General features: G+C 39.3%; 1 protein-coding gene across 1 annotated transcript in view; it reads left to right on the plus strand.

Annotated features, from left to right (window-relative positions):
* The window catches only part of LOC124776800 (serine protease snake-like), a 388,660-nt gene that overhangs the window by 293,147 nt on the left and 74,573 nt on the right, over window positions 1-20,940 (plus strand). The window contains exon 6 of the mRNA XM_047251945.1: window positions 10,159-10,271. Within this exon, the coding sequence (XP_047107901.1) occupies window positions 10,159-10,271 (113 nt within the window). The remainder of the gene's footprint in view (window positions 1-10,158; window positions 10,272-20,940) is intronic.

Here is a 20,940-nt window from a genome sequence, read left to right on the forward strand (position 1 = left end):
TCCCAAAGAAATAATTGTAGTACTAGTAGATACAACTAAATCATGTACTTGTTGTCGTACAAACTCTTGTCGTCTCTATTCCAGACTAATCAAGGTTTGTTGAGGACTCAAAATATCTGTCAATGATTTCCCCTACTGTAACATTTCAAACCACTCCTGTGTGCCTGAGATTTGGTTGTCTAAGATTTGTACTTCATTATTTACTTCTTTCAAATGATAATGTACTTCATTTCTCACTAAATCACACTGTGCATTAAAGTCCATTTGTACTTCAGTAGGCAAAGCATTTAATTTCTTCCCCACAGTAGTAATTTTATTGTCCTGTACATTAACCCCTCTTTAAATGATTCTACCTGTGATTTAATGACTGCAAACTCAGTAGTGGTAGCCTCTAACTGATTGTTACTTTCTTATAACTTTTTAAAAGTAGCATTAATTTGAGTCATAATGGTAGTTTTCAATTTTGGATTAAGCTCTTCTAATTTTCTTCAAGGTTATCTTTGAATAACTTACTACTTATGTCTTGTGCTTCAGTAGTTTCATCTAGTTTTTTTCCAGTACCTAAATTCAATTATGCTTTAATCATTCTCATGTACTTTAACAGCTGTATATACATTAGAGTTCAGTTCAGCTTTAAGGGTTTCCTGGGAGTTTCTTAACATTTTTCTAGTACACATAGGGCTACACTAATAATTAAAGTGCCTTCTAATTAGTTAAACTAGGTGTTCACCAAGTTTCTTAACTTGCAGATGTTGCTAACTAATTCCACAAGCACTTATACACACAACAATACAACAACAAAAAAGTGTCAAACTGACAAAATCACAGCTCACCTGAAGCTTAGAATGGTGAACTTGGGCTGCTGCCATCAACTGCACATGTGAAGCTGGTGCACTGTGCTGAGAAGCTATGGCAGGCACTTGGTACTCTGATGGTGGCCCGCTGAAGTGACTTGTTGCAAAGACATGTGCCAGAATTGTCTCCTTTTCATAATGTTGTTGATATAGAAGCATAGGTAATTAGGGAAAAGATAGATAGTGCCTATAGGAAATTAAACATTGGGAGGGAAAAAAAAGCAACTGTATGAACATAAAGAGCTCAGATTGACAACCAGCACTAAGCAATGAAGGGAGAGCTGAATGTTCAAAGGAGTATGTGGAGGAATTGGACAACAGCAGTGAACTTGAAGGCAAGGGAAAAGGAAGAGAAGAGGCTGTAGATGATCAGATAGGAGATATGATGCTACTGATATCCTTGGGGAAGCCAGTCAGGGTAAAACTATTCCACTAGGAGTGCAAGATGAATGAGGCAGGCAAAATACCCTGAAGTTTCAAGAAGAAGGTAATAAGTCAAATTACAAAAAAACCAGGTGCTGACACTTGTGAATCTAACAGAATTATCAGTTTATTGAGTAATGGTTGCAAAATACTGACATCAATTACTTACATAAGAATAGAGGGGAGATCAGTTCAGATTCTGGAGAAATGTATGGACATTTGAGGCAACACTGGCACTACAGCTTATGCTAGAAGATTTTTATAAGGTGGGAGAAAGCTTTTGACAGTGTCGACTGGAGTATACATTTGAAATTCTGGAGGTGTCAGCAGTGAAATGCAGGAAGTAAAAGCCTATTTATAACTTGTACAGACATGTGATGGCAGCTATAAGAGTCAAGGGAGCATGAAAGGGAAGCTCTGGTTGGAAGAGAGGGAGCCTGAGTCTCAGCCTATCCCCAGCGTTATTCAGTCTGTACATTGACCAAGCAGTAAATCAAATCAAAGGAAAATTTGGAGCAGGAACTGAAGTTCAGAAGAGGAAATAAACACTTGTAGTTTTACAGTTTACATTCTGATTTTGTACAAAATCAGAATCAAAAAAGCTGGGAACAGTAGTCTAACAGAACAGGTGATGTTTTGAAAAGATATTATAAGGTGAACATTAACAAAAGCAAAGCAAGGCAAATTGAATTTTCTCAAATGAAATTAGGTAATACTGAAGGAATTAGATTATGAAACAAGACACTGAAAATAGTTTTTTTTTTATTTTGGCAGCAAAATAACCGTTGTTGGCCAAAGTAGAGAGGATCTAAAATGTAATCCAGTAATGGCAAAAAAAAGTGTTTCTGAAGTAGAAATATTTAATACTGAATATAGATCCAAGTTTTCAGAAGTCTGTTATGATCATATTTGTCTGGAATGAGCCTTGAATGGAAGTGAAATGTGGATGATAAACAATTTGGACAAGAAGCAAATAGAGGTGCTAGAGAAAAATCATGATGATTGGATGGGTAGATCATGTAACCAATGAAGAGGTACTGAATAGAACTGGCATGAAATGAAAGTTGTGGCACAATCAGATAATCAGAAAGAGAGACTAAGAGTTGAATACAGAAAGGAGATGCAGAAGAATGTAAGTTGCAGTAGTTATTCTCGGGTGAAGAGGCTTGCACAATGAGCAGAACTGCATCAAACCAGTCTTCAAACTGAAAGCAACAACAACAATGACTTAATGAATGGATTTGGAAGTTCACTAGACATAGATTGAGTACTAGCTCATTGTTAGTCCCAACCACATAACGTATCGGGTGCATGTTGCTCTCACAATGAGTGTGAACTGTGTCTTTGTATATCAAGCCTGTTAATAGCTACGTGTAAGATAAAAAATCATATTATTATTAGATTTCAAACATTGGCATACAAAATTGGAAAATTAGTGGACAAACAAAGATACATCACACAAAGAAGCAGGTCCATTTAATTGAGTTGCATAACTAGAAAATAGCCTAAATACATTATAAGGAAAAAAAACTATAACCACAAAGGAATTACCTGGAAATCAGTAGATGTGATGTACATGTACAAACAAACAAACGATTACAATTTCAGAAAAACTGTGTGATGTAAAGAGTAAGAGCTTCACAAACTGAGCAAGTCAATAACAAGTCGGTCCAACTACAGCCATTATGCAAGTAGATACTCAGCTTAACATTGATTTATAGTTGCTGGAAATCCTCCTGATGGATATCATGCCAAATTCTGTCCAATTAGTGTTCTCACATGGGGAGAGATCGGGTGACCTTGCTGGCCAATTTATGCTTTGACAAGCATGATGAAAAGCAGTATAAACTCTTCCTATGTTTGGACAGGCATTATCTTACTGAAATTTAAGCCCAGGATGGCTTGCCATGAAGGGCATCAAAATGGTGCATAGAATGTCATTGATGTAACACTGTACTGTAAGGGTGCCGTGGGTGATAACCAAAGGGGACCTGCTACAAAATGAAATGGCACCCCAGACCATCATTCCTGATTGTTAAGACATGTGATGCATGAGTCAGGTTACTGGTTGCTGTCCCACTACTGTATGCGGTATGTCCAGACACAACTTCGCTGGTCATTGGGGCTTAATTCAAAGCATGAGTCATTGCTGAAGACAATTCTACTCCCGTCAGTGAGATTCCAGGCCAAAGTTATGTCTGGAGATATCCTGGACAGTTGTGGGATAACAAACTGCCTGTCACCTACTATACAGTCTGACAACCATGAGTGATGGTCTAAGTTGCCATTTTTTTAAATTTAATTTTATTTATTTTTTTAATTTGTCCATGGATCATTTCTTATAATGATATTGGACACTTCAGTTTTACATAAATCTTGCATATACATAGCTAGTTAAAAAAAAGGTAGTACATACACATATATTTTATAGAATATTCACAGAAAATGTTATTAAAGTACATTACAAAAAATGTATACATATACACTATTTAATTATTATTTCAAGATATTCTTTTATACTGTAGGGGCAGCTATTGATCAGATGTCTTTTTAATTTTCTTTTAAAAAGAGACATACCTTCTACCATCTTTATACATTGTGGTAAACTGTTGTACAGTATGCGCCCAGCATTTACAGGATCTTTGTCTGTTAATTTTAGCCTGCTTCATTCTATATGATAGTCATTTTTCATTCTTGTATTATTTTCGTGATATTCACCAATTACAAAGCAGTGCAGCTAGTTTTTAAGCAGATAATTCTTTCATATATATATATATATATAAAAAAACAAAAGCACTGGCAGGTCGATAGAAACACAAACATACACACAAAATTCTAGCTTTCGCAACCAACGGTTGCTTCGTCAGGAAAGAGGGAAGGAGAGGGAGAGATGAAAGGATGTGGGTTTTAAGGGAGAGGGTAAGGAGTCATTCCAATCCCGGGAGCGAAAAGACTTACCTTAGGGGGAAAAAAGGACGGGTATACACTCGCACACAAACACATATCCATCCACACATGAACAGACACAAGCAGACATATTCAAAGACAAAGAGTTTGGGCAGAGATGTCAGTCGAGGCGGAAGTGCAGAGGCAAAGATGTTGTTGAATGACAGGTGAGGTATGAGTGACGGCAACTTGAAATTAGCAGAGATTAAGGCCTGGTGGGTAACGGGAAGAGAGGATATATTGAAGAGCAAGTTCCCATCTCTGGAGTTCGGATAGGTTGGTGTTAGTGGGAAGTATCCAGATAACCTGGGCGGTGTAACACTGTGCCAAGATGTGCTGGCCATGCACCAAGGCATGTTTAGTCACAGGGTGATCCTCATTACCAACAAACACTGTCTGCCTGTGTCCATTCATGCGAATGGACAGTTTGTTGCTGGTCATTCCCACATAGAATGCATCACAGTGTAGGCAGGTCAGTTGGTAAATCACGTGGGTGCTTTCACACGTGGCTCTGCCTTTGATCGTGTACACCTTCCGGGTTACAGGACTGGAGTAGGTGGTGGTGGGAGGGTGCATGGGACAGGTTTTACACCGGGGGCGGTTACAAGGGTAGGAGCCAGAGGGTATGGAAAGTGGTTTGGGGATTTCATAGGGATAAACTAAGAGGTTACGAAGGTTAGGTGGATGGCGGAAAGACACTCTTGGTGGAGTGGGGAGGATTTCATGAAGGATGGATCTCATTTCAGGGCAGGATTTGAGGAAGTCGTATCCCTGCTGGAGAGCCACATTCAGAGTCTGATCCAGTCCCGGAAAGTATCCTGTCACAAGTGGGGCACTTTTGTGGTTCTTCTGTGGGAGGTTCTTGGTTTGAGGGGATGAGGAAGTGGCTCTGGTTATTTGCTTCGGTACGAGATCAGGAAGGTAGTTGCGGGATGCGAAAGCTGTTGTCATGGATTCCGGACTGGAGCAGATTCATTTGCCACGAAGACCTAGGCTGTAGGGAAGGGACCGTTTGATGTGGAATGGGTGGCAGCTGTCATAATGGAGGTACTGTTGCTTGTTGGTGGGTTTGATGTGGACGGATGTGTGAAGCTGGCCATTGGACAGATGGAGGTCAACGTCAAGGAAAGTGGCGTGGGAATTGGAATAGGACCAGGTGAATCTGATGGAACCAAAGGAGTTGAGGTTGGAGAGGAAATTCTGGAGTTCTTCCTCACTGTGAGTCCAGATCATGAAGATGTCATCAATAAATCTGTACCAAACTTTGGGTTGGCAGGCCTGGGTAACCAAGAAGGCTTCCTCTAAGCGACCCATGGTTGACATACGAGGGGGCCATCCTGGTACCCACAGCTGTTCCCTTTAATTGTTGGTATGTCTGGCCTTCAAAAGTGAAGAAGTTGTGGGTCAGGATGAAGCTGGCTAAGGTAATGAGGAAAGAGGTTTTAGGTAGGGTGGCAGGTGATAGGTGTGAATGGAAGTGCTTCATCACAGCTTCCTTATACACAAATATTCCACACATCCAGGGCCTTGCTGTATGTAATGGCCTAATGTTTTACAGAATGATTCCCATCCTTTATCTACGTTTTCTGTTAAGTATACTTCACTAAAGTCTTCGCTTTCCAATAGCCTTTGTAGCCAATCTATGTTTGTTTGCTTTGTTTGTCTAAACTTTTTAAATATTTTTTTCTGGCTTCCCTATGTTGCCTACTAATTCAACTACTACCCCATAGTGGTCTACAATAGTTGTGTTTATGACCTGTACTGTCTGCCTGCTCTGTTGCACATTAGTCATCACGTGATCTATTAATGTTTCTGTATTTTTGCAGCATATTGTGGGACTGTCTACTGCTAAATAAAGTCCATAAGTTTCAATCAGATCTTGAAAACTCCTTGTATAACAAGTGTCTTTTAGTGTGTTAATATTTAGGTCACCAGCTACAATTACATAGGAGAATTTCCTGCTAGCCTTATCCAACAGTACTTCTAACTCTTTTAGAAATTCATTTATCTGGCTGTTTGGTGATCTGTAGATACCTATTATCACACATTTCTCCCCATAATATGTTGTCTGTATTGCTGCAGCTTCAAACGTCATTTCTGTACAGAGTTCTACTGACCATGGAATAGTACCCTCTATTTTACTGTGTACATAGACTGCAACCCCTCCACCCTTGTGTTCAGATCTACAGAAATTTGCAACTCTATTATAGTCCTGTGTGTTGTAAACATTAATTTCATTTCCTTTCATCCCATGGTCTGACATAATAAATGTATGTGGTAACTCCACAGCTACTAGTACTTCTATCTGTTCTAATTTACTGGATGCATACTGTACATTCTACTGCAAGATTCTTATATCATTAATATTCGTGTTGATCTTTTGATTTTCTATGGCACCTTTCTATTTACCTGCTGGTACAAAAAATCCTGGTCCTTGAGATGCTTTTGCTTCTTTGTTCTCTCTCCTCTCCCGTATCTCGCCTGTGGGATGTCTGACACAGCTTGTTCTTCTGTAGGTGACAGCACAGCTTCTTGTGCTGGTGTTGACACCGCTCCTTCTGCTGGTGTGGTCACTGCTTTTTTTCTGCTGGTGGTGGCACTGCTTTTCCCTCCTTTTCAGGGCAGAGTGTAGTTTCCTCTTCTGTTCTTTCATCTTGTGGTTGCTTTGAGTCTGGTACTGGATATTGTATTGTATCTTCTATTACTTCACTCATTGACATTGGTATGGTTCTACGTACCTGTTCTTGTGTCCTGCTAATTTTTTCTAATATTTCTTTGCACAGAACTTGTTTACCATAGTTGTTTCTGTGGTGTCACCGCCAGACACCACACTTGCTAGGTGGTAGCCCTTAAATCGGCCGCAGTCCGTTAGTATACGTCGGATTCGCGTGTCGCCACTATCAGTGATTGCAGACCGAGCGCAGCTACACGGCAGGTCTAGAGAGACTTCCTAGCACTCGCCCCAGTTGTACAGCTGACTTTGCTAGCGATGGTTCACTGACGAAATACGCTCTCATTTGCCGAGACGATAGTTAGCATACCTTCAGCTACGTTATTTGCTATGTCCTAGCAAGGCGCCATTATCAGTTATTATTGATATTGTAAATCATGTACCGTAAAGACCGACATTCGTCATTAATGGATTAAAGTTAAGTATTCCACCAGCTACGTCCGTTTTTCTAAATTCTAATTTCCTTGTCCTGTTCCGGACCTCACGCCAGCCTGCGTGAGCTAAAACGCGTGACTTTCGGCCTCCTCTAGTAACACGGTGTTGGCTCTCCTGCCAACCACAACAGTTTCTGTGCAGGCCATGCTTTGTGAAATGTTCTCTCACTGATCTTGTTGCTTCAGTAAATGTAACATTAGAGAAAAAGCTGCATACCTTCCTGAATTTTCTGTTTGTGTTGACAATTTCTCTGTTTACACATGAAGCTTCTCTCAGATCATGTCTGTGTGGAATGCTTACGACGTATACATCGGAATCTATAAGTTTTCTAACGATTTTCTTGGAGCTCTGGTTGCATTTACACTTTCGTTCTTATAAACATCGTTTCCTCCTCCAATAATAACACATTTGGAACCATATGTCACTATTGATTCACAGTCTTTTAGAACTTCATTTAGAGGGGCACCCGGACAGGCAAAACCAGTTACTTTTAGTTTATTTTGCATAGTGGCCATAATTCCTACTAAGCATTTTCCATCGCTAGTTAAAAATGTGTTAACATCACCTTTCTTATTTTTCTTACTTGGCACAAGATTTCGCAAATGTTTAATATTTTCTTGCTTCTTCCAGGTACTTCTTGGAGATGTGAAATCTTTTTTCTTATTTCCCTGGTTGACTGTATCTTCATTTTTATCTAGCAGATCATATTTGTTCATTGTTTTTAATTTGAAACGTTTTTCATTTTGTTTCACACGCCAGCTTTTTGTAGGCCTAATAGAGGGCTCATTTTCCACGTTTTGTTCTTGTTTGAGTTCATTTATTACTGTTTCCAGATTACTTATATATTGTTTTGCACACAATAAGCCCTGTTATAATGTAGAAACTACGTTTCCTTTGTGTACACTACCATGTTTTTGTAAATACACCATTCGCAAACAGCAGTTAATTACACCACAGGCGCATTTCGTGTTTTCTTCATCGAAATGTGAGATACACTTTGAATGAATCCATTTTTGGCACACTGAACATAGTCTAATACCATTTAAAAGTCTTTCACTAAAAACAATGCACTTTATATTCGCAATATAGGTGTTTTGCGCAGAACCACTTACTAAAACTTCTGTACGAGCCGCCATCTTTCGGAAGCATCTTTCTTTAATAGCAGAACTACTTTGTCACCTACAGCACAGTGGTACTGCAATAACATTCCATGACCTGTTTTGTCGACCTTCATGGCAAGCCATCTTAGGCTCACATTCCAGTGAGGTCATGCCTGCCTACACATGGTGAGAGTTTCTACTGCTTTCCTTAATGCTTGCCAAACCCCACCTTGGTCAACAAAGTTGCCAGATCTCTCTCTCCAGCTGAGAATGTTGGGAGCATTATGGATAGGGCCCTCCAACCATCTCAAGATTTTGATGATCTAATGCACCATTTGGACAGAATTAGGCATGATATCCTTCAGGAGGACATCCAACAACTCTGTCAACCAATGACAAGCTGAATTACTGCTTGCATAAGGGCCAGAGGTGGACCAATGCACTATTGAGTTGCTCAAATTGTGAAGCTCTTTCACTTTGATAAATCATCCAATACTTCTGAATTATAATCATTTGTTTGTACCTTTACACACGTCTACCAATTCCCATCCCATTTGAATAATTTTATTTGTGTGTGTGTGTGTGTGTGTGTGTGTTTATTTGTTTCCAATATGTACTACTTAACAAGAATGATTTCTGATTTCTGTATATGTGAAGATTCCCGGAGGCAACAAAAATGCCAAGAAATTCCAATTTTCCATATTGAGTAATAAAAAACTAACAAGTTTAGAAATAGAAATTTTTGGAGTCAGAAAAATCAGGTCTAAGAAACTGTGGTACTGAATTTTGGAAATAATCATTATTTAAGATTGGAACTGCAGAAGTTTTGAAAATTTGTTCTCCACGTCATTTACATGTATAGTAAATCATCCAAAGAAAATATGTTCATAATAATTGAATGTGTCACTATCATCAGTAGTCTGAAAACTCTCCAGTGAATAATAAATTTCAATTAAATAAAGCTTGAATAAAAAATTAGCCATTTTATGTGACTATTGTACATTTGTTCTTAACAAAAGAAGACAAAATAAAAAAAAATGTTGACGTATGGAGTGCTGTAAGAACAGGTAGGAGAGTCCCACACTTCTCCGTTAAATAACAAGACTAGCCACCTGATACTCTGCCACTCTCTCTGCACTGTTATCTTGCACACTTAAGATGTCAGCATTCTATTTTGGTGCACTTCATTATAATCCAAGATAAACCAAAATCTAACTTTAATTTTATGTGTTGTCTTACTTGGATTTTAGTCAACTTGTGTATCATCCAAATTTATTATCAATATTATGAAAAGGGTATTTGCTTCTCACCACACAGTGGAGATGCCCAACAAGACCTTCGTCAAAAATAGAACACACACACCACACACACACACACACACACACACACACAAACACAAATGCAAACACAACTCATTCACACATGAGTTGCATTTGTATGAGTAGGTGCATCTGTGCATATTGTCAAAGGCCTAGCTGGCTAAAAGTTCACTTTCTGACAGTCGTTTTGTTGTGCCTGTCTCTGACAGTATCTCTGCTATATAGTCATTAGTAACTATTCTTTTCATAATATTTTACATTCCATCCTGAATTTTCCATTGTTTAAATTTATTATCACATTTTCATTGAGATTGTGTATGCATAACACATTTCTACATCCTCCTTTTCAGAATGTGATGAGTATAAAAGGCCTTTGGAAGAGGCAGCTAAAATTCGTTTTCCAATAGTTCATCAGTTCATTGTTGGAGGTAAGAAAGCTGCTGTTGGAGAGTTTCCTCACATGGTAAATATGCCAGTAGTTAATTGTTGCATTGTATTTTAAATTAACTTTTCTTGCAAAATTGCGAAGGCACAGATTGTCTGAGCAGTACTTAATTTTAGGAGGCAGAATTCCTGTGTATTTAAAAGTGTAAACACTAATCATGACTTCCAGAACAATGAGTTCCTTCCACAGGTGAAAAAACAGGATAGGCTGTGGAGCAAGCTAGGATTATGTGCCAATTGGCAGTAATGAAATTGTGCTACTCTGTACAAGTATCAGCTACCCATTGTATCTTCTCTGTAATTTTATAACTTTCTCGAGCAAACTTTACTTTTGATTAAATTTACTTTGCCAGCCGCAGTGGCCGAGCAGTTCTAGGCGCTTCAGTCCGGAACCATGTGGCTGCTATGCTTGCATGTTGGAATCCTGCCTCGGGCATGGGTGTGTGTGGTGTTCTTAGTTTAGTTAGGTTTAAGTAGTTCTAAGTCTAGGGGACTGATGACGTCAGATGTTAAGTCCCATAGTGCTTGGATCCATTTGAACCATTTGAAATTTGCTTTATTGTTATGTTTATGCAGGAAATAGGAAAACATTCACTATGAATAACTATGACACAGAATATGTTCCATATCTGCAGTCAACTCTAGTATTCAACACTGTAATAAGTGAAAATCATAAATTATTACTACACAGAGCCATCACCAGAATTTTGAAGTGAATGATTTTATTAAAATATCAACAACATAAGCACATATTACCTCAAATTCAATCATTCTTCTCCCAACTACAAAGTGAAAATGAAATGAAAATGATGTTGAAACTCTCAGTAACACATTCAGTTTGGAAAGAATAAGCTAAACACACTATTAGTAATAGAGCATGCTACTAATATTTTTCGTTTGTTCATACATGATCTAAGGCATCTGACATGACCACTGAATTGCTTGGTGTAAAAGATGAGCATGTAGTTGTAGGGGTGAACATCACATTTAATTGTAGGACAGCACCACTTCTGAAACCAGTACAAAAATGTAGCACTGCTTCTGGAGTACAAGCAACTTGTGGATTTGGAGAGGGTGAAGCCTGTAGTAATGGATAGGATGTCATAATGTAGTTAGGCTGTCCCAGCACTGAGTAGAGTTGCTGATAAGAGGACAATTGAATCTATTTACTGTAAGTTGTCATAGGAAAGCTTAGATGCCAAAGCAGTGAGCACAGTTCAGGAGGAATAGAAAACGAAATCAGTATTTGCAGTGACTTGCACAATCACAATCAAAAGTGTACCTTGAGTCAATGTAAAGCAATATATAAATGTAGCAGCAGCAGCAGCTGAATAAGGTAAACAAGGGATTAAGCACACCGACATATATATCTGACACTAGAGTTTCAGCCACAGTGTTAAAGTTGGCTGTAGAAGTAACACATAATAGTCATGTGACTTTTTACAGTTGAGCAGTTGCATGGAGCCATACCACTATGGCTGCACTTCCCAGTTAGGTAGACGATGGCTATCCCAGATGGTGTACTACCACTAGGTTAGGACAATAGTGTGAGGTTGGCCTTGCATGGAAGAACATTGTTCCCTTGTAGGACAGAGTCAACACCTATAACACTAGCAGGTGGACATAATTACACAGCACAAATGTCATTGCTATAGGCTCAAGCAGTTGCAGGAGATTTTGACTTACCCAAAGATGTCATTTGACTCATAGGCATTGTAGTGTTTAGAGGCATTCCTTTGTATATGCTTGATAGATGATAATTGCTTTTGGTTTTTTGCAAAATAAAAACATATCTGACAGAGATTCCCATGTTCACTGACAACACATCTGCATAATGAACTGGCTTCATTGATGTGTGTTCATTTTAGCATACTCAATGGAAATGCTTCCTCTTGTAATGAAGTGTCACTGGTACACAAATGGCTAACTGCCTCATGTACATACTATCTTCGCAAAGTCTTCTGACCATGACATTAGTGATTAGATTATCAGTAGATTAGCACTATATTAGTATAACCACTCCAAACTTACTCAAATTGTTCTCATGCTGAGATTAAATTTTCACAGTTCTGCATAAGTTTTCACATGAATCCATTTAGTATATAACTTACTATTTATGAAATAATGAAATTATTGCTTAGTATGGCAAATTTAAGGAGAGCAGAGTAAATTTCTCATTACATTCTGTTATTTCATAAACTAAATTTAAAATTTTGATGCTCTCTGACTTAATGTAGGCTAAAGCAGTGTTACTTTTACATTTTTTGCACACTACGACCAATTGCAACTTATGATTTACTCTATGTGTTAGCTGTGCACTGTCACATTATCATATGTGTATTGCCATGGTGTTCCCTTGTATACTGGATGATGTGAATATTTTTCTTAAGACATGCATTGTACAGAAAATTTAATTAATAGGAATTTTATATTTTGACAACATTCTTGTGTCCTTAAGGTGTAATATGGAATAAAACTATGTGCACTACAAGGAACAAGAACAGATTTTGTCAATACACATTTATTCAGAATAATGTGGAACAGACAGCATACACATGGAGATGCACATTTATAGTCACAGTGGGCACTGTGTTATTGCCAGTGTTTGAGTCTCATACAGAAGTGTCATCCCAGTTCAAAACTAAGTAATGACTGCAAAAGAAACTAATCATCTGGTATCTAACTCTGATATGAAAGAATGAACTCCTGAATTATTATTAGACACAAGATGGTCACATTTGTCGTGTAAAATGCCTTAGCACTGAAAGACATTTGAGTGAAGTCCCAACCTGCTGCCTCACTGCATAGTATGATCTTAGATGATAAACAGGCAACATCAGTGATCCTGGAAGTGCAGATGACCCTGAAGGTGAAAGGAATACCTACAATCCCCCTGCGGGTCTGAGGTTTAGAATAGTCCCGAGGTATTCCTGCCTGTTGTAAGAGGCGACTAAAAGGAGTTTCACTCATTTCGGCCTTCATGTGATGGTCCCCTGTATGGTTTGACCTCCATTCTTCAAAATTTTCCTGAAGTGTGAGCCAACTGGGGAAGGGCACCTTACATGGTGCATCGTGTCCATTGTGCATTGAGATCTTTAGCCCACTTTCTCATCTTTGCATTGCAGTCCCACCCATTCTCCATCTCTTGGTTGAGGACACCTTCCTGGGTGCATGCAAATGCAGTGTCACTTTCTGCATCGATGATGACCATGGACTTCTTTGCACCTGATATCCAGTACGGTAGCCAGTCTGTTGTGGTGGGGAAGCCATGTACCCTGTTGGTTGTAGCCCCCTGACCACACAGGGATCACTCTGCTGATGCCTGTACTGTTAACTCCCCATGTATGCCAAGGGGCATCCCCCTGGGGCATTGGAACACCTGGCAATGGCCATCCTCCCAGGTGGCTTTTGCTGCTGCTGGGTGGCGCCCGTGGGGAGGGTCCCTGGTCAGAGTGGATGGCATCAGGGCGGATGACACGTGATGAAGCGTAGTCCATCATCTCTTGTTGGTGGTGAAACACCAGCAGTCTCTAAGCGATCACGAGCTCAATCCAACGCACAGAAGTACTACCCCAAATCATTCCCCTTCTTGGCAACACCATGGGGGGAACGTCAGGCTAAGAATGGCAGCAGATCTTATTCGCCCTGCTACCTTGTATGTTTGAGAGCTGATTGGCAATCTTTCATGATTCATGATGTTGAAGCCTCAGTTTATTGTTGAACTATTAGAGGACAAGTTTTGGGAGGTGGAGGGCTTGTCCAAAATGAGATCTGGGTCAGTCTTGATCAAAACAGCATCCTCTGCCCAGTCACAGTAGTTACTCACTTCTGACAAGCTGGGGGATGTTTCTGTAACCATCACACCCCATAAGAGCTTAAATATGGTCCAGGGTATCATATTTCACAAGGACATTCTTTTGTAGTTGATGATGAGCTGCATGCCACTTTAGAGTGGTAAGGTGTACATTTTGTCTGACATGTCTGAGGTTATAATCAGGTTGCCACCAGTGCCTTCTTCTCAGCCTTTGAGGATGATACAATGCCTGAGAAGGTCAAAGTGATGGTGTACCGCTGTGCTGTAAAGCCCTATATCCCTCCTCCAATGCAGTGCCTTAAGTGCTGGAAGTTCTGCCATATGTCTTCCCGCTGTACTTCCAGTGTCACATGCCGAGGTTGTGGATGCATAACAGATCCCAATCTTCCACGTGCCCCGCCTCCCATCCGTGTCTACTGTGGAGAGCACCATTGGCCTTGCACACCAGACTACAGGATCCTTCAGAATCCTGGACCAACTGACCTACACTGAGCCTAAGAGAAAATTTGAAAGCCTGCATCCTGTGCATATGACATCATCTTACACCGTCGCTACAACAGTTCTGGCACCATCAGTTCCACCAACCCAAGTCACCTCTCAGAGCCGGAAGACTACACCTGCCCCCTTGGTGGTGGGGGCATTTCCCTCCCTGTTGCTCCTGCACCTTCTACTTTGGGAGCAACATGCCCCCCCCACCCCCCCCCCCCCCCACCCCCACCCCCCACCCCCAACCATCGGGGACATCTGCCCCACTTCTAAGCTGAAGAAGCGTAAGTCTTCTTCAACCTCTCTCACTAGAAAGGGGCCCTTGGGTCACTCCCTTCCCAGGTTTCTGGTAGTGGGAAAGATGACACCCGACAGAGGCTGAAGAACCCAAAAGCAGCTGGTCGTAGGGCTTCATGCTCATCCTCAGCCTCAGAGATTGAGCAAGTAAAGTCCATCCAACCAGGGAAACCCAAGGAGCAGTGAGAGAAATCAAAAAAGAAAACCCCTAATACCAAAGAAATTGCAGAAGCACCCACACCACTGCTACCTACAAGTTGCCTGCAATTTTTTCTCTAATGAATTAATCATATTTTCACTGTAAGTGTAGGTAGCCTACTCAATATTAGAACCCTTTAGAAATCCGAACTGTGACTTTGACAGTATGTTATTTGAGATAAGATGGTTATAAATCCAATTGTACATTACTTTTTCTAAAATTTTTGAGAATGCTGGCAAAAGTGAAATTTGACGGAAATTTGATACTATTTCGTTATCTCCCTTCTTAAACAGTGGTTTAACTTCAGCATGTTTCAACCATTCAGGAAATATTCCACTGATAAACGACTTATTACACAGATATGAATATAATAGAGGGAAACATTCCATGTGAGAAAAATATATCTAAAAACAAAGATGATGAGACTTACCAAACAAAAGTGCTGGCAGGTCGATAGACACACAAACAAACACAAACACACACACACAAATTTCTAGCTTTCGCAACCAACGGTTGCTTCATCAGGAAAGAGGGAAGGAGAGGGAAAGACGAAAGGATGTGGGTTTTAAGGGAGAGGGTAAGGAGTCATTCCAATCCCGGGAGCGGAAAGACTTACCTTAGTGGAAAAAAAGGACAGGTATACACTCGCACACACGCACTTATCCATCCGCACATACACAGACACAAGCAGACATTTGTAAAAGCCTCTACAAATGTCTGCTTGTGTCTGTGTATGTGTGGATGGATATGTGTGTGTGTGCAAGTGTATACCTGTCCTTTTTTACCCCTAAGGTAAGTCTTTCCGCCCCCAGGGTTGGAATGACTCCTTACCCTCTCCCTTAAAACCCACATCCTTTCGTCTTTCCCTCTCCTTCCCTCTTTCCTGATGAAGCAACCGTTGGTTGCGAAAGCTGGAATTTTGTGTTTGTGTGTCTATCGACCCGCCAGCGCTTTAATTACACAGATAGCTTAATATGTTACTTAACTCTGAATCACATTCTTTAATTAACTTTATTGTTATTTCATCATGCCCACTAGATGTTTCTGATTTTAAAGATTTTATGATGGACATTATTTCTGCTGGGGTAGTGAGGGTCAAATTCATATTATGGAAGTTACATGAGATGTCTGGTCTGAGGTATTCCATAGCAGCATCTACAGAACCTGACAACCTCATCTTTTCAGTAACAGTTATAAAATGTTTGTTAAAAAGTTCTGCAACACTACACACATCTGTCACCGACGTATCATTTACTCTTAATGCTATTTGTCCCTCTTCATGTCTGGTTCTACCGGTCTCCTCCTTCACTATATCCCATATTGTCTTTATTTTGTTATCTGATATGACTATCTTTTCCTTGAAATGTATTTGCTTTGATGTCCGTATCACAATCTTTAACATTTTGCAGTATTTCTTGCAATGTGCTATAGCATCAACATCAGAACTGTTTCGGATTGATAGATACAGTTTTCTTTTTGTTTTACAAGATACCCCTATTCCTTGAGTAATCCATGGTTTCTTTGCAGACTTTGCTCTAACCTTGGTTAGTTTTGGGGGAAAACAGTGTTCAAATAAGGTGAGCACTTTATTAGCAAAAGTGTTATACTTTTCATTCATGCCATGAGCACTGTAAACATCAGTCCAGTGAATGTCTCTGAGGAGTGTCCTAAAGTAATCAATTTTTGGCTTATTGATTACCCTCTTCATCTCAGATTTTACAGATTTTATATCCTGCTCATTATTAACATTTAACAGAAGGAACTGCATGTCATGGCCTGAGAGGCCATTGACTATTGATTTTGTAGTATGATTCTGTTCTTTGGTCTTTTCTATAAAGATATTATCAATGGCTGTTTGTCAGCAATTGGCTACCCTAGTGGGGAACTTTACAGTGGGAATTAATTTGAATGATAGTGTTACTAACTCAATAATTTCTTGTTGGGAGAGTCTTTAAGGAAATCCACAGTGAAATAACCAGGAACCACTATTTCTTTGTTTTTGGTTGTTAAATGGGCCAATACAGCTTCAAGGTGGTTTATGAACAGATTAAAGTTACCTGCAGGTGCTCGATATACACTTAATATTATGAAGAATTTTTTGTGAAATTCTACTTTAGTGCAGTGGCAGAAATAAAAGGTTCGCGAAATTTTCGCTCTGTAAATTATGCCGATAACGAAAATGTTCCATGTGATGAATGTGTAAAAGTTAGTTTAGATAATCCTGGAATGTGCCACTGTTGTTACTTGAAAGTTAAAAATGCCAACGAAATCGTAACTAGGTTAAAATCGAGAAGCAAAACAGTCACAGATGCAAACACGCGAGTTATTCGTCCTTGTAACCAATGTGTCGATTATCACCGCATGTTAACAGTAAAAAGCAGTGAAATCAATGAACTACAAAAGTTAGTCACCGCCTTAAGAAGTAAACTGCAAGAACTGCGAGAGAAAGAAGTCATCCATGGGACATGTGAAGACCATAGCCTCAAGCAACCTGCCAACTGCAACGTAACCAACGATCAGAAGAACAGAGTCCACATAGGGAAAACGAATTCAAAATCTAACCTGAACGTAAGTCTTGCACAAAACATTTCCCAAGCTAAGACCGCAAATATTATAACTAAAAACATTCACTTTGTTCAAGCAGTAAAGAACAGTCGGTGTTGTCCAGATCGCGGTATGTCAATAAATAGCATCACCCAAAAATGCCCATCTGTTTCAAACAATAAAAAATATACAGAAACATGCATTTCGGGTACCGCTATGATAAACAACGCAGAACAAAACAATATAGACCAGCTGAGACTGCAGAAAAGATCGACAGGCCCTTATACTCGCCGACAGTCACGGTCGTCAAATTGCAGAAAGAGTGTCAAGCCTTTTACCAAGCTACAATGTCATGGGTTTCGTGAAACCAGGAGCTCATTTTTCGGAAGTAACAAAACCAATTGAAAACTCTTGTAAAAACTTTGGACCATCAGACTACGTGATAATTTTTGGAGGTGCGAAAGATGTTGCAAGGGATCAAGCCAACGAAATAAAAATAGCTCTTAAATGTGTACTGCAGCAGACAGTCCACACGAATGTGTTAGTTATTAACCAAACACAGAGGCATGACCTACCTTCCTGGTCATGTGTGAATCAATTAGTGATTAAGATAAACTCTGACATAAAGGGTGTCTGTGGAACATTTGAGCATGCAAATGTAATAGATGTAAGCACTCTTGAAAAATCCATGCACACCAGACACGGACTTCATCTGAACTGTGCTGGTAAACAGTACCTAACAGAGAAAATATATAATTTTGTGAAGCATTACACTAGAAAACTTACCAGTATGTTGGATAATTGGCTCATAACAGGCAATGAAAGCTCAAAAAACAAAGCAGAACATGTTAAAGGGGTCCAAATTGACTCACAAGGAAGGCTGAAACCCAAGGAAAGAACGAATAACACAAAAATGGTCCAAAACACATTAAATAAACGGCTGGGAAGAAACACACACAAAGGGACAAGTGGGCGTTTTTTAGAGTAGCTGAGGTGCCACAGGGGAATGTGTTACAGAACAAACTTATACATATACTTTAAAAGTCATTCACCAAAACGTACAGTCCCTACCAAACAAACTTGATGAAATAAATGTGCTTCTTAGGAATGAGTGGAAGAAGGTATCAGTTTTATGTTTTTGTGAGTACTGGCTAGAGAAGGACCATTTACAGTATTCAAACATAAATGGTTTCACTCTGGCAAACTACTTTTGCAGATAAATATGAAATCTTGGAGGAAGCTGCATTTATGTGAAAGAAAACATAGACTATAAGATAATAGACTATGTAAATCACTTAGGAAGCAAAAAGCACTTTGAAGCCTCAGCTATTGAAATAACATCAGGAAAAACTATAATAATGTGTGTTTACAGATCACCCAACAGCAATGTAAACATTTTCTTTAAAAAACTTGACCTTGCACTAGGGAAACTTAAAAATACTTGCAAAACTATAGTTCTGTGTGGCGATTTTAATATTGACCTCTTAACACACAGCCACCAAAGAGGAAATTCCTTAATATTATTCAAGAAATTATCCAGCTTTTCATCTGTGTTGTAACTGTTGTAGATTTTATTCCATGGGTGGGTACTTAGCATATGTTTGAAGTGCTCAATATTTTGCACACTGAATTTTCTCTTGTAGATAACACTTCCATACCTAGACAGATCTACACTTCCACATACGGCAAGTAGCTGTGCGTTGTGGTCACTGTAGCCAGTATTAAAGTTTTCTGAGGTGTGCATGTCAGTGTTTACAAAGATCTGATCAATAAGTGTAGCACTAGTTTTTGTTATGTGTGTAGGGGAGTTTATTTTTGTGCACAGGTTGTATTTTGATGCAATAAAGATAGCTGATATTTCACATTGACTGAGTTAAAATTGGTTAGTTGAAATATCTGCTGACTGTTGAAAATTCTTAACCAATAGCTGTTTATGCTGATCGTAGCTGTTTATGCAGATGATCATTTCTCCCTATGTAAGCTGGCATCAACCAAATATTTTGCATTCAGAGGAGGAAGTTGGGACTGAAATTTAGTGAGAAGATTCCACCAGAACGGGAAAATCCTTTTGTTTTAATGATGTCCACCCCAAATCCTGTATCGTATCTATGACACTCTCTCCCTTATTACTCAATAATACAAAATGTGCTGCCCTTCTATGGACCTTCTCAAGGTATTCCTTTCTTGAGTACCCCATTAACCCTGCCTGGTAAGGATCCTAACTGAATGACAGTACTCCAGAAGAGAATAGATAACCATAGTGTAGGCAATCTCTTTAATAGATCTGTTGCATTTAAAAGTCCCATTCACCCATCCCGTCAGACTTTCCTGTGGTGTTCTAAGCCTCTTGAGTCAAATGACAGGTTGGCTCCTTGAAAAATGCCATGTTTCATTCCTTTCCACATTCTACCCTAATCTGAGCTTGTGCTTTGTTTCTAAAGTCAACACAGTGTTAAACTCTGACATTTATGCGTGCAGTTTTTCTATAATTACCATATGTATAAAAGATGGACTCTCCTGTATTGCACCCAAGGAACCACTGAGGTAGTGACTGTGTCACTATAGTATTAAGGACATTTATACAATGTTCATAAAAGTATTTAAATTGATTTGTAACAATCATCGTGTTCAGATACTGCAAGAAGAGTATTTTCAATGACCTATGTGGAAGGCTCCGCTTGAGCATTTGTTGTCATATGTAATAGAGCTATGAATTTGTGAAATTACACTCAGTTTGAGTTTAAAAATGTCTTTTATTGTACAGCTAAAGCTACAACAACTTTTACAGGGAGTTCATATGATCTGAAGATACTGTTAGGAAGTCACTATCCTACAATAACCTGCCCTTACATCCGAAGTTTTCTGCAGCCATTAGCAGTAATAAATATGTATTTTCTGCAACAGAGCTGCAACCACTCCTATAGTCATTTGTCATATTCCCGGCAACATTCTGAAAATTTTGGAGGAGGTTGTATCATGCACTGAATACAAGATCTGGTTCTTATTCTCTAGCGTTGGCATCAGGACAAAGGAAGATGAGTTTTTTTGCACTCCATTAAATAATTTCAGGGCAATAAAAAAGAGATGGGCATTGTCCCTTACCTTAACAAACTCATCACGAGATGATGCAGGCAATATGCATCCTGTAGTGAAGCTGGAATGACAATGCTATTTATGTGTATTTAAATTTGTAGTAAGCTATGTTCTACTTCTAAAAATTGGACAATTTTCTCTAAATGTGTGTTTTTTGTCTCTCCTAAGACGCTTTCTCTCTCTGTCTCTCTTCTTCTTCTTCTTCTTCTTCTTCTGCAGTTGCAGGAGGTGTTGGGGAGTGAGTACCAGGTCACC

The sequence above is a fragment of the Schistocerca piceifrons genome, chromosome 2 (genome assembly GCF_021461385.2).
Source record: "Schistocerca piceifrons isolate TAMUIC-IGC-003096 chromosome 2, iqSchPice1.1, whole genome shotgun sequence".
Taxonomy (NCBI): Eukaryota; Metazoa; Arthropoda; class Insecta; order Orthoptera; family Acrididae; genus Schistocerca; species Schistocerca piceifrons.